Consider the following 12,495-nt stretch of genomic DNA (forward strand, 5'->3'; position numbering starts at 1 on the left):
ATAAAATATAGATTGTTAAATCAGTTTTATTATAATTATTATCAGAATTTATTATGATACAATTTTTTATTTTAAGAGTTATATAGGTTATTTTATAACTAATTATAGAATAAATTGTATCTATTATTTTTAATTATCTAAAAAAAATTTATAGTATTAGGTCTAAATCTAGTAATATAATGATGTCTAAAATGATCCACGTGGCTAATTCTAATTCCTCTTTATTTTTTGTTCTGAAGACATTATCCATTTTCAAACACAGCGAACCAATCGAAACCACCCAAAATCTTGAAGCAAAGAGTGAACATTCAATGATGTTGAAACAGAACAACACTTGTTCTTCTTCTCCATCTCTAACTGAAAACTGAAACCCCATTTTCCTTCTTCTTCTTCTTCTTCTTCTAATCCCAAACAAGAATGGGAACCATTTTCCCTCCTCACACTCACACTCTCTCTCCACTATTCAACATCAAAGCTTCTTCATCCTCAAGAACTCTCTTATCCCCCTCAAATTCCATCTTTTGCTTCAAACCCATTATTCCCAGCCTCAAAAAGAATCAAACTTTGTCCTTTAAGCCTTCATCATGTGCAAGCTGGTTGAATCATGCCCAGCAGGGCCTTGCTGCTTTGGCTATTTCTTTGGCACTCAACTTCAACCCAATTTTGTACACTGGCAATGCATTTGCATCTGAATTTGATGTTCTTAACGAGGGTCCTCCAAAAGAAACTTATGTGGTTGATGATGCTGGAGTGCTTAGCAGAGTAACAAGGTCTGATTTGAAGCGCTTGTTATCTGATTTGGAATCAAGGAAGAATTTCCACATCAACTTTGTCACTGTTAGGAAACTCACGGTTAGTTATAATTTACAACAATTATATGTTTTTAATTTTATTTATTTATGTTAATGCACTTGATATCATGTTATTTTACTTGAAGTTGACAGAATGTGAAAGATTAAACAAATTCTTATCATGATGTGCTGTGAAAGATTAAGCAAGTTCAATGCATGCTCTAGGAACATTCACAGCCACACACTTTTTTGTTTTATATAATTTGAAAACTTTACAAATGAAAATGTGTGGTTGATGATGCTCTTGAAGCAAGTATCAAATGTTCTTCAAGAGCATGCAAATATTTCTCATGTATGTTAAGGCCTTTTCGATGATAGCTTTAAATTGTAGTCTGCAACATTAACCTGAATTGTAATTTATTTCTTCTAAAGCCATAGAACATGATTGCGTAGTTTGATCCATATAGCAGACGCCATGTAGAGAAAAACTGTATTGTTGTTGTTCTTGTCTAACCTTATCGATGTTCCTTGCAATGCGATACTGGAAATAAGAGTAATTTGGTTTTATGATGTGATGCGGTTGCAGAGCAAAGCTGATGCTTTTGAGTATGCTGATCAAGTTTTGGAGCGTTGGTATCCTTCCATAGAAGAAGGCAACAACAAGGGTATTGTGGTTCTTGTCACAAGCCAGAAGGAAGGAGCAATCACCGGTGGCCCGGCTTTTGTCCAAGCTGTTGGAGAAAAGGTTCTTGATGCTACTGTCTCTGAGAACCTTCCAGGTACTTCCAAATTCCGCTCTATAACCTAATAGTATCATCATGAACAATTGTGGCTAACTTAACTGAATGTCTTCTATTGATGGGAATAGATTCACTCGTGTGAAGCGTTTACACGATTCGATCATGTATGATGATCTTTCACTGTTAGCTCTCTTTCGTTAAATTTCTAGTCTGAGCTCTGCTTTCTAAATTGATAGTGAAAGATCACACATTAAATGAGAAGATCTAGCATGCATGTTGTTAAATTTTTTATAAGACATAGTTGATTTCTACTAGGTGGGCCAGCTTTGAGCAATTTCTAAGTTGGATTTAGCAGAAACTAGCTTTATATGTTCATCTTTGCAAAAACCAAAGCAGATGAATTTTGAACTTGGCATCTGGTTGCATCTTGGTCCGAACGGTTGAGATGCCATGCTTGTCAGGCATATCATGCAAACAACTCCTATATATTTATGTTTATGCTAGGCAAAAATTTTCTTGATTATAAATCCTTATACATTGTTCTTTATATAGAAGACAGATATGTGACAGGACACCATGACATTGTTTGATCCATGTAGTTTTGAAAGAATTATGTATTCTATAACATTTGGTTATGTCTGAATCCAATTCCTTTTATACTTCTTAGACATGTTTGGTTAAATGGTAAAGAAGAGGTGGAAACTTTCATGTATGACAGTATGCATATGATGAGTATAACTACATATGGAACTCATCCACGAAAAGTCTACCTCCTTTTTATCACAACGAATCGTTTATAGAACTTGTCAATCTTCTGAAATTTTCATCAACGAGAAGCAGCTGTAATCATTTACTTTTCCATGTGATACAAAACCAACAATATCCAATTTTTCGAGTATGCAGTATTGGCAACGGATGAGAAGTACAACGAAGCTATTTATAGCACTGCGAAACGGCTAGTTGCTGCCATCGATGGCCTTCCAGATCCTGGTGGACCAACATTTAAGGACAACAAGCGCGAGTCTAACTTCAAGTCGAGGGAAGAGACAGAAGAGAAGCGTGGACAGTTCTCTCTGGTTGTTGGAGGTTTGTTGGTAATTGCCTTCGTTGTTCCGATGGCACAGTACTATGCTTATGTCTCCAAGAAGTAAGAAAATAGCTATGTAATTATAGTTATATCTGCTTTCCAAATTTTCACACAGTCAAATTCATAATGTGTAATGTGTAGTTGTAAGTTGTAACTATTCTCATGTTACAATTTAGATTGAGAAAATTGGTGAATAAGATCTTTTTATCGGCTCGTAAATGCAATTCTAAATTATGTGCATTGACTATAATAGAAGGGGTATTTTTTCACCTTGCTGGGATGCATCTCTAATCAAGTATAGAACTTGCTAAAAGAAACCAAGTAGAATAAAATCTGTTGAAACCAGCTTATTATGGTTTCTATGCTAAACATTTTTTTTTGTTACTTTCTAAGCTTCTAACCAAGCAAATTGCAGGACATAATAGCTTGAAAATAACAAATTTATCCTCTTTTACTTTCACTATTTAGCTTTTCATTCAATAAAATAGACATAGTGTTCTGCTGTCAATCTTTTTTGAACGAGTAAAGTACTACTATTTTTGTTCTTAACATATGGTTAAGTCTTAATTTTGTTCTTGACATTTAAAACATCATATTTTTGTCTTAAAACATTATATTTCGTTCTATTTTTGTCCTTTGGTCAAAATTAAATTTTTTTTTAAAAATATATTTTTTCTCAGTTATTATTTTTTTCTTTTCTCTTACTTTTCTACCATTTTGACTCTCAAATCACTATAACCACTGCAATGACCACTATAATTATAATTTTTGCAGTTATATAAAAAAAATATAATGGAAGAAAATGCATTTTTGGACGAAAATTTTTAATTTTGACTAAATGATTAAAATAGAACTAAATAACATTGTTTGAGATAAAAATCAAGGTTGCGAGAACCGGACCGGTTAATAAACCGGTAAGGTTACTGGTTCAATGGTTCACTGGTTCGACCGGGGTTCAACCGGGGTTCAACCGGTTTAATTAAATATTAAATAAAATTATTAAAATAATGTAAAAATAATTTTAAATATATAAATTCAATAATTTCTAACTTAATAAAATTTAAAATTTCACATAATAAATTATCCATAACTTAATATTAGAGGTTCACAAACAACTTCAAACATCAAAGTTTATAACTAAAAAAAAAAAAAAAAAAACGCACATAATGACAAACCCATATGAATTGATGATGGATAAGAAAATCATAGATGATGGATAAGAAAATCATAGATGCACCTCAAAGCACAAGTCATCACCAAGACCTAAACATAGCATAATGAATAATTTAGCTCAACTAACAAAAAATGCTAATTAACACAATGCTACTTACCTAAGTGCCAAAGGGACATTGTGAGAGAAGAAGGAAAAAGATTGATAACTACAAAAAATGCTAATTAACACAATGCTACTTCCCAATTAGCTCAGGCTTTTTTGTGTCACTTCAACAACCAAAATGGGCACTAAAACAAAGCTTGTTTTTATTAACTATGTTGATTACTTTGTCACTTTCTAGTGTTGGAATGGTTCAAGGCAGCAGCAGAAAACTTCTGGCACCAACATTTCCTGATTTTGGCAGCTATGATTTTCCTCCATTTCCACCGGTGACTGACTGGCCTGAGTACAAATTCATCATGAACAAATTCTATTATACCACAAAGCCAGCCAGCTAGGGAAACTTGAAAGGCAAAAGCACATGAATGATGAATCAAAGAAAAATATCCCCCAACCATAAAAATTGTAAACTCTTGAACAAAACCAAATTATTTTGAAAATTAATGCAAAAAAAAAAAAAAAAAAAAATCTGTTGCGGCAGAATCTGAAAAATTTTGAATGAGCTGCAATGCTGCATAATTTGTTACAGTAAAGCATCAGATCCAAATCAAACACCAAAGGCAAGAAGCAATAAGAACAAAATGGCAAAAAAATAGAAGCAAACAATGGATGAATCATGAATAAAAATTGAAGCAGAAGCAAACAGATTCATGAAGCAACAAAACCCTATTTCTAAACAGATTCATGAAGCAGCAAAATTGAAGCAGCAAAAATTGAAGCAGCAAAAATTGAACTCAGATTCATGAAGCAGCAAAATTCATGAAACAGCAACTCAAAATTGAAGCAGCATAAATTGAAGCAGCAAAAATTGAACTCAGATTCATGAAGCAGCAAAATTGAAGAAACAGCAACTCAAAATTGAAGCAGCAAAATTGAAGCAGCAAAATTGAAGCAGCAGAAATTGAAGCAGCAAAAATTGAACTCAGATTCATGAAGCAGCAAAATTGAAGCAGCAAAAATAATCCCCAGCTGCCTTCAACGCATCATAATAGAAAGCCAAAAACAGATTCAAGATTCATCAAGCAGAAACCAAAATCATGTAATCCAGATAAACATGAAGCAGCAACTCAAAATCATGTAATCCAGATAAACATCAAAGAGCATGTTTTCTGTGATAGAGAAGAACAGAAACATGAACAGAAATAGGAACATGAACAGAAATAGGAACATGAACTCAAATAGGAACAGAACCATGAACAGAAACATGCCCGCATACATGAACCGAGGTGGAAGGCAGAGTATTACCGGCGACGACGGTGGAGGTGGAGAGCTCGGCGACGACGGTGGAGGTGGAGAGCTCGGCGACGACGGTGGAGGTGGAGAGCTGGACGACGACGGTGGAGGTGGCGAGCTGGGCGACGGCGATGGAGGAGAGGTGCGACGGTGGAGGTGGCGAGCTGGGCGACAACGATGGAGGATAGGAGCTCCGCGACGGCGATGAGGGGCTGTGGGAGGGTGAGAGGGTGAGAGCTGAGAGATACTGAGATACTGAGGGTGGTGGCTTTAGGGTTCGTGCATAGCTGATAGCCCTTTTCTTTTTTTTTTTTTTTTTTCTCTTCAAAACGACGCCGTTTTGAAGTTTAATATGCAAATCAATAAACCGTGGAAAAACCGGACGGTTCTCCCGGTTCACCGGTTAACCGCCGGTTCGACCGGTTTTTTCACCGGTTTTTTGCCAGCCGGTTTCTGACCTTACCCGGACCGGTTAGGTGACCGGTTCCCGGTTTTTCCGGTTGAACCGGCCGGTCCGGTTCGGTTTTCAGAACCATGATAAAAATAAAACGTTTTAATTATTAAGAACAAAATTAAAACTTAGTCCAAAGGACGAAAACAATACTTTAACCTTTTTGAATTGTTGAGATAAATTCAGGAAAAAGGAATCAAAGCTTGTTTGGTAGAATTATATAAATATCTGGATACCCTGCACTACACGAGTACAGAAAGAATCAAATAATTGTTTATCACACTACATGGATTGGGATTCAGTGGTTGTGACTTGAGCAAGAGAAGGAATTAACATTTTGCCAGAGAAAGAAGGGTAAGAGTATTTTCCAGTGAGAATTTGTGATGCAACATACTGATTTGCAGCCTCAGTGTAATGTGTCCCGTCCCAACTCACATACACACTGCTATCATTGCAGCTCTTTGCTGTGACAATGGTCCCATTCAAGCTCTTTGTCGACCCACAAGTCACTCGTTCGTCGTAGTTCAACGGCGGACCTCCATATCCGCAACAAACCATAATAGGCTGTTGAAACCCTGCAAACAAACAATAACATAAATTGATGCCAGGAAAGAGATGCAAGTCAATAAAAGGACAGTCCGGTGTACAAACATCCCAAAAGGTGAAATGTACGCAGCCTAGCCTGATAATTACAACATTGGTGGCTGGTTCTGCGACTTTAACCGGTGACTTCGAGAAAAGTACTAAAACTATGGCTCAAACACACCAATTAAATACTTAATTACCATAATTGGAGTAGTTTGAAATGAGATTTGATTTAATGGTAAAGATATCAACATATGTAACATTTGCATCTGGATATTGGCCATGCAATTTAGTGCATAAAGCTTGAAGCTGTAGATTAAAGGTTTTAGCCGCTTGGTTGTGCGAACTAACGCATCCTTGTTCATCAAGCTTGGACGAATCAACGCCAAATTTGGCAATATTTTGAGCCAAGCATCCAAGAGGACCAGTGTTATGTATCCAGAAATTCCTAGCCCCTTGGTCATATAGTTTCTAGCACACACAAAAACATAGTGAAAGTTAATTTCATTAAGAAATCAAAGGAGCATCATCAAACATTTAAACCAACCTTGATTCCAGTTTCAAATTCCAATAGAATATTTGGAATTGAGGCAAGAACTTGGTCCAGTGTTTTCGAATAAAATGCGCCAGCAAGATCGTTCTGGCCTATGTCGAGCATATACAACCCCTTGTTGAAATAATCTTCAGCCGGGACATATTTTTTGTATTTCTGACCTGTAACATTGTAGTGTCGACAATTTGAAAATGAACTAATAAATTGAGATACTTGAATCCCAAAGGAATTGTCATATACCTGCTGCAAGCAATTCAAGAACGCGAGCTTTGAACCGAATAAACTGAGATACTTGAATCCCGAAGGAGAATGGACATAAAGATGCTGCAGTGGCTGCAAGTATGGTTGAACCTGCTGCTGCAAAGTTGCAACCTTTCTGGAAGTTTGGCAAACCAATTGAATCCATGTAGGCATTCAAGAATGGCATGTGCATTGCATCCACTACAATAATCAACCAACATGAAAAAATGTTATGCGTACGGCCATAATTAGTCAAAATTTTCCATAATTCACTTCATTTATATTATTTAATATCAGTTTTATTTTTTATTCCACTCTCTTATTATTCTATTTATCACCGTTCTTATCAAATCTACTTATTAATGATATTAATTATAAAATCATATTCCTTTTTATTAGGCATTATTATAATCAATATTTAATATTCCTTTTTATAATTTAATTTTTATATATAAAAATACAATAAAGATTAATAATAATTATATTTAAGAACAGTAGTTATAATATCAATTACATTAAATAATTGCAATTGATTCTTTATCCGTTATGATATTTATCATCAATTATTGGAGATATGAAACATGAAACCTATCCTAATATATACTTTATGTTAATTCAATCATATTCATTAAAAAATTACAAGAATAACACCATTGTAAGTACAATAGTGTATAAGTCAAGAAATTTTACAAGAAATTGTTTTTAACTAATTTTGATGAGGTATGGTAATAAATCGATTTTCTTTTTGTGTTTTTATGTGTATTTATAATTATATTGTACTATTATATTCATACACATAACATTCATACGTTTGTATACATAACATCCATAATTACATACAACTAACATCTAAAAATTAAATTCATGTTTATTAAATATTACAATCATACACGTATCATTTTTTAGTTATTGCATAAGTAACTATTAAGTTAACACAAATATTTTTAAATTTTATCATAATTGAATTTAAAAAAATGTCAAATTCTTAAATTAATTTATTCAATTGATAAATTTACTTATAACATCCATAAATTTATCCACATAACATCTATAATTTCATATTAATAACATCCATAATTTATACTCATAATATTCATAATTTCATACCTATGATGTCTATAATTAATAAATTTTTATAATTAATATTATCAAATTTTAAACTATACGTCTTATTGTATTCTTCAAATTATCTCATATGTGCACTAATAGATCGTGATTTTAATTATTTTAATATTTTTTTAATATTCATATGTATGCTTATTATTTATTGATTTTAATATCACGAGTTAATAATTATTTTTAAAAAATTATTTTTAAATTTTTGTTTATATTTTATATTTTATTTTTTATTTTTTAATAGTCTATATATAAAATATAAGTTGTATAGTAGAAGTTGTTAAAATTTTTTAATTATTTAACTTTCATAATTTTTGCAGAGAATTATTGCATTTAATGGATAATAATGTGATTGAGAGATGTTAGAGATTTGATTTGAGAGAAACTGAAATTGATTTTGGAAAGAACATTAATGACTCCAAATATGCAGCAAAATGATAGGTGATAAGGAGGATAAGTGATAAGAAGGTGTATCTCACTTGCTTATCAAGAAAATAGAAATTTTTACATGATATTTCTATATTGTAATTATTTTTTAGCTACCTAGCATTACCCTATATATATATATACTGTGTCCTAAGAACCATCTACGAAACTTATCTCAGTTTTTATTTATGGCCCACTTGTCATAAAAAGTAACTTCAGATCAACTTTTGCCTCATAAACAATAAATAGGAACTCAAAGTATCTCTTTCTTCTCCATTAAGAGGAACTAGCTTTAATCCTTATTGCGGTCCCACTTAATTAATTAATTAAAATTAATATAATTACTATTTTTTATAATAATATTTTTTAAATTTATAAATTCAAAAATAATTCACTATTAAAAATATTAATATTAAAAAAATTATCATATATAAAAATAATACACAATATATAATTTAAAATTATATTAATTTGTAAAATTACTTAATATAAAAAAACATAGTTAAATTCTATAATTTTGTAATGTGGTTAGCATTCTAAATTTTATAAATAAAAATAAATAACTCACTAAAAAATTATTTTATAATGTGCAAAAAATTAAATTTATTTTTTTATGTAAATAAATTTAATTAATTATAATTTAATATAATTATTTTAATTAAAATTTAAAAAATTAATATAAATTATTAATTAAATAAAAATATAATTATTTATTATAATTAATTATTTTAATAATATTAACTATAATTTAATATAATTATTTAAATAATAATTAATTAAATAATTATAATTTAATTATTTATTATAATTATTTAATTAATTATTGTTTTAAAAATAACTTGTCACATGGCAAGTTATTATTGGTAAAATAGAGTCCTTTCGAGAAAGAACTCCTTCTTGGAACTTGTGCAGAGACCCGTTAATTCTTCTCTCCAATGGTTAGAGTTTTTATGTGTCAAAAAAAAGTGGAGAAGGAACTCACCATTGGAGATGCTCTTATACCTTAATTAATATCAAATAGGATGTCTCAAGGTCCTAACTATCTAAAATTTAAATTTGAGTACTGAGACTTACTGGTTACTAGGATTAAACAGTGGAGTAAATGTACTTGAAGAACAAAGCATTTTTTTACAATTTAAAAATTCTTAATCGGTCTCTAATCATCCAAGGCTCCTGACACATTATCATATTATTAAATATTACTATTTATAGAGCCACTTAAATGTTACTTGGATGATTGAGGACCTATTTTCAAATTGTGGAGGGACTCTTTGTCTTTTGGACAAATGGTTAAGACTTGAAAAATACAGTTACTCTACCAAATACTAGTAGATTTTCGTTGATCATAAATATTTATGAGTAGTTCTCTTCATCAGATCCTAGTTCTATTCTCTCATTATCTGAATTACAAATCAAACTATCTTTCAACAGAAGTAACTGAACTCACGTCACTTGATTTCTTTTTATTGCCATTACCACAGATGATACCTTTACTACTATTTATTCATAGTCTTGGCTTCATCAACTAAAGTTCAACCTACATTAACTGTAAATATAAATTAAAAAGGAACATTATGATTATTGCAATAAATATAAGCAAGAAAATTCTATAGATGTAACAATGTTAGAAACTTACTTAGAAAGTCAACAATGAGACGACCATTGCAGAACCTCCCGGTTGAAGAAGCATTGAAGTAACTCTGTCCATAAGGTTGGATAAGTTGAAACCCCAACCCTGCAGCAAGATCACCTGTATCCGAATTCGAGTCACCGAAGTTGAAAACAGCTGGATAACTCAAGTCAGAGGAATTTGCCACAGCCAAACAAATGCAGTGTAAGACAACTTTAAAAGCAACAACATTATAATTCTTAGAAGCCATGGTGAACTCTCACTTCTTGTGTGCAATGTTGCCCTTTATATATATAAGTGTGTGTGAACCAACGTTTAGAAGCTTGCTTGTGATACTTGAAAAGCAACTGAAACTCCAAAAGGGAACCTTTGCTTTTCTTTTTGTATTCATTACCATATGCCGTTCAAGAAAAACAAGTCTTGCGTATCACGGGATTTTATTGCTGCACCTAATCATGTCTTCCATCATCTAACAATTATAACTAATATTCCCATAAGAATTTAAGAAGTGTGGAAACTTTTCACATGTTCCAATACACTTTACTGGAACTAAGCTATTCCACCTTTATAAGCCGTCCATTAAATGATTAAAAAAAAAATGGATGGGATAGATTGAGTGGGGTTTTTAGTTAGTGGTAATTGTACATATTAGAGTTTTTGTACCCAACTTTGCTTAGACTATAAGCAGCATTTATTAGATATCGTTTCAGCAGACTTGAATTGAGACATAAAATTAGTGGTTATATGCCAGACACAATAAGTATATAATGCTCTAGGAGGCCGCCAGCCGCTGCCGTTAGCTTTCAGTGCAGTCTTGATCGCTTGAAATCTGTCAAAAATAATCAGTAGTCCGTTCTATTGGGTCACATGTCGTCTCAAATTAGTAAAAAAGAAAGACCAGGATTTGGTACTATCAGACTCGACAATTGCAAAAGCAATAGGAAGAATGTTGTTGTTACCGTCTTGTATCACTGCAATAAGCAAAACACCACTGTATTTGCCATACAGATGCGTGCTGTCAACAGAGACGAATGGCTTGCAATGCTTGAATACCTCCGCAGGCAGGGAAGGCCCAGAATACATCAAATATGCTACACTCGCGCACCATAAGGTGTCCATCATAGTACGGTACGGCTTTGAACTTACATATTGTTCCGGGACAACAACTCTGTAGTGCTTGCAGCAACCTAGAAACCTTATTGTATGACTTCTCTCTATCATCGTATATCTGCGCCCAATTGCCTTTTGCTTCGTCATCCAGATCTCTCTCTACGAAAGTTTGAAGTGATAGCTTTGCCTAACTGCACCTTGTAGTACAAGGATACTAACGGATGGGTTGGACTGTATCAATGACAAAATGACACGGCAGATAAGGCTGCCGTCCAGCTATCAATGGTCTTGAGACATAGTTGGTGTTAAACACGTGTGCGCTCCTCCAACCCTACGCACTTCCCTAACGAAATAACACATACATGGTTCACATTTACACAAAGTATAATAGTGATAAATGATATTAATTACACCACAGTTAACCGATGCCTCACCAATATCTGAAATTTTGTCGGAGGGCAACACGGAGACTCCACGGGCATCCAGCTGCATATTGCCGGCAATGAACATGGTACTTTAATCGGTCCGACTCCATTACTCGGTACTCAACACTTTTGCAAATGCTGTAGTTCATCACACCCTACATCACTGCATGTCTACTTTTGAATTTATGGCAACTCGAAACTCCACACCACCATCTAAGTTTGTAATAATCTTCACCCATATTGAAAAACGGAGTTTTCTCATGCATTGCATCCAGATCCAGCGTGTGATAATGACTGGGTACAGCTAATAAGGCCGGAATCGGTTGCGGGAAAGGAAGAAGATGCCGAACTAATATCTCCACCGGCATCTTGGGTCCAAACTCCTCTTCGTCATCATCTTCAGAATAACCACTATCATGGTTATCCGCAACATACTCCTCGTTGGATTCCTCGCCATCCATGTCCATGTCTTCCACTAGACTCGCAACGTGCATCGGTGGTAGTGTGAGAAGTGGGTCGTCCTGCACGAAATCCGAGTGGACAGATCCACCGCCACCAACATCATCGACCTTCGCAAAAAGCTTCATAACTTGTGCCGCCATGATTCTCCCATGGATGTCAAACATGAGCCGCACATGCTCATTACCATGGACTCAAAACAGACGAAATCGGAAAACTCCATTTTCCATCGGTGCTAGCAACCTATATCTTGTAATACCTTACTACATAGAGTTTTACGCTTAAGTCGTAGAACAGAGGTAGTGTGGTATTACGG

The 12,495-nt window shown here is 33.5% G+C and overlaps 3 protein-coding genes across 3 annotated transcripts; 1 reads left to right on the forward strand and 2 right to left on the reverse strand.

Moving 5' to 3' along the window:
- Nucleotides 1-206: 206 nt before the first annotated feature.
- On the forward strand, nt 207-2,837 carry TLP18.3 (thylakoid lumen 18.3 kDa protein). Its single transcript, XM_016321353.3, has 3 exons — nt 207-852; nt 1,378-1,570; nt 2,435-2,837. The coding sequence occupies exons 1-3, from the start codon at nt 418-420 to the stop codon at nt 2,680-2,682; spliced, it is 876 nt and encodes a 291-aa protein (XP_016176839.1). The 5' UTR covers nt 207-417; the 3' UTR covers nt 2,683-2,837.
- A 2,975-nt stretch (nt 2,838-5,812) lies between these two features.
- LOC107616761 (GDSL-like Lipase/Acylhydrolase superfamily protein) lies at nt 5,813-10,440 on the reverse strand. Its single transcript, XM_016318691.3, has 5 exons — nt 10,192-10,440; nt 7,014-7,214; nt 6,768-6,934; nt 6,421-6,691; nt 5,813-6,210 (listed from the first exon to the last, which is right to left on the reverse strand). Exons 1-5 carry the CDS (start codon nt 10,433-10,435, stop codon nt 5,918-5,920), a joined length of 1,176 nt encoding a protein of 391 aa, XP_016174177.1. The 5' UTR covers nt 10,436-10,440; the 3' UTR covers nt 5,813-5,917.
- Nucleotides 10,441-11,040: 600 nt separating this feature from the next.
- LOC148544569 (uncharacterized) lies at nt 11,041-11,805 on the reverse strand. The gene is made up of 2 exons (XM_088498960.1): nt 11,719-11,805; nt 11,041-11,454 (listed from the first exon to the last, which is right to left on the reverse strand). Exons 1-2 carry the CDS (start codon nt 11,803-11,805, stop codon nt 11,041-11,043), a joined length of 501 nt encoding a protein of 166 aa, XP_088355086.1.
- Between the last annotated feature and the right edge of the window lie 690 nt (nt 11,806-12,495).

Source organism: Arachis ipaensis, chromosome B9, assembly GCF_059453495.1.
Source record: "Arachis ipaensis isolate K30076 ecotype BB chromosome B9, ASM5945349v1, whole genome shotgun sequence".
In the NCBI taxonomy this organism is placed as follows: Eukaryota; Viridiplantae; Streptophyta; class Magnoliopsida; order Fabales; family Fabaceae; genus Arachis; species Arachis ipaensis.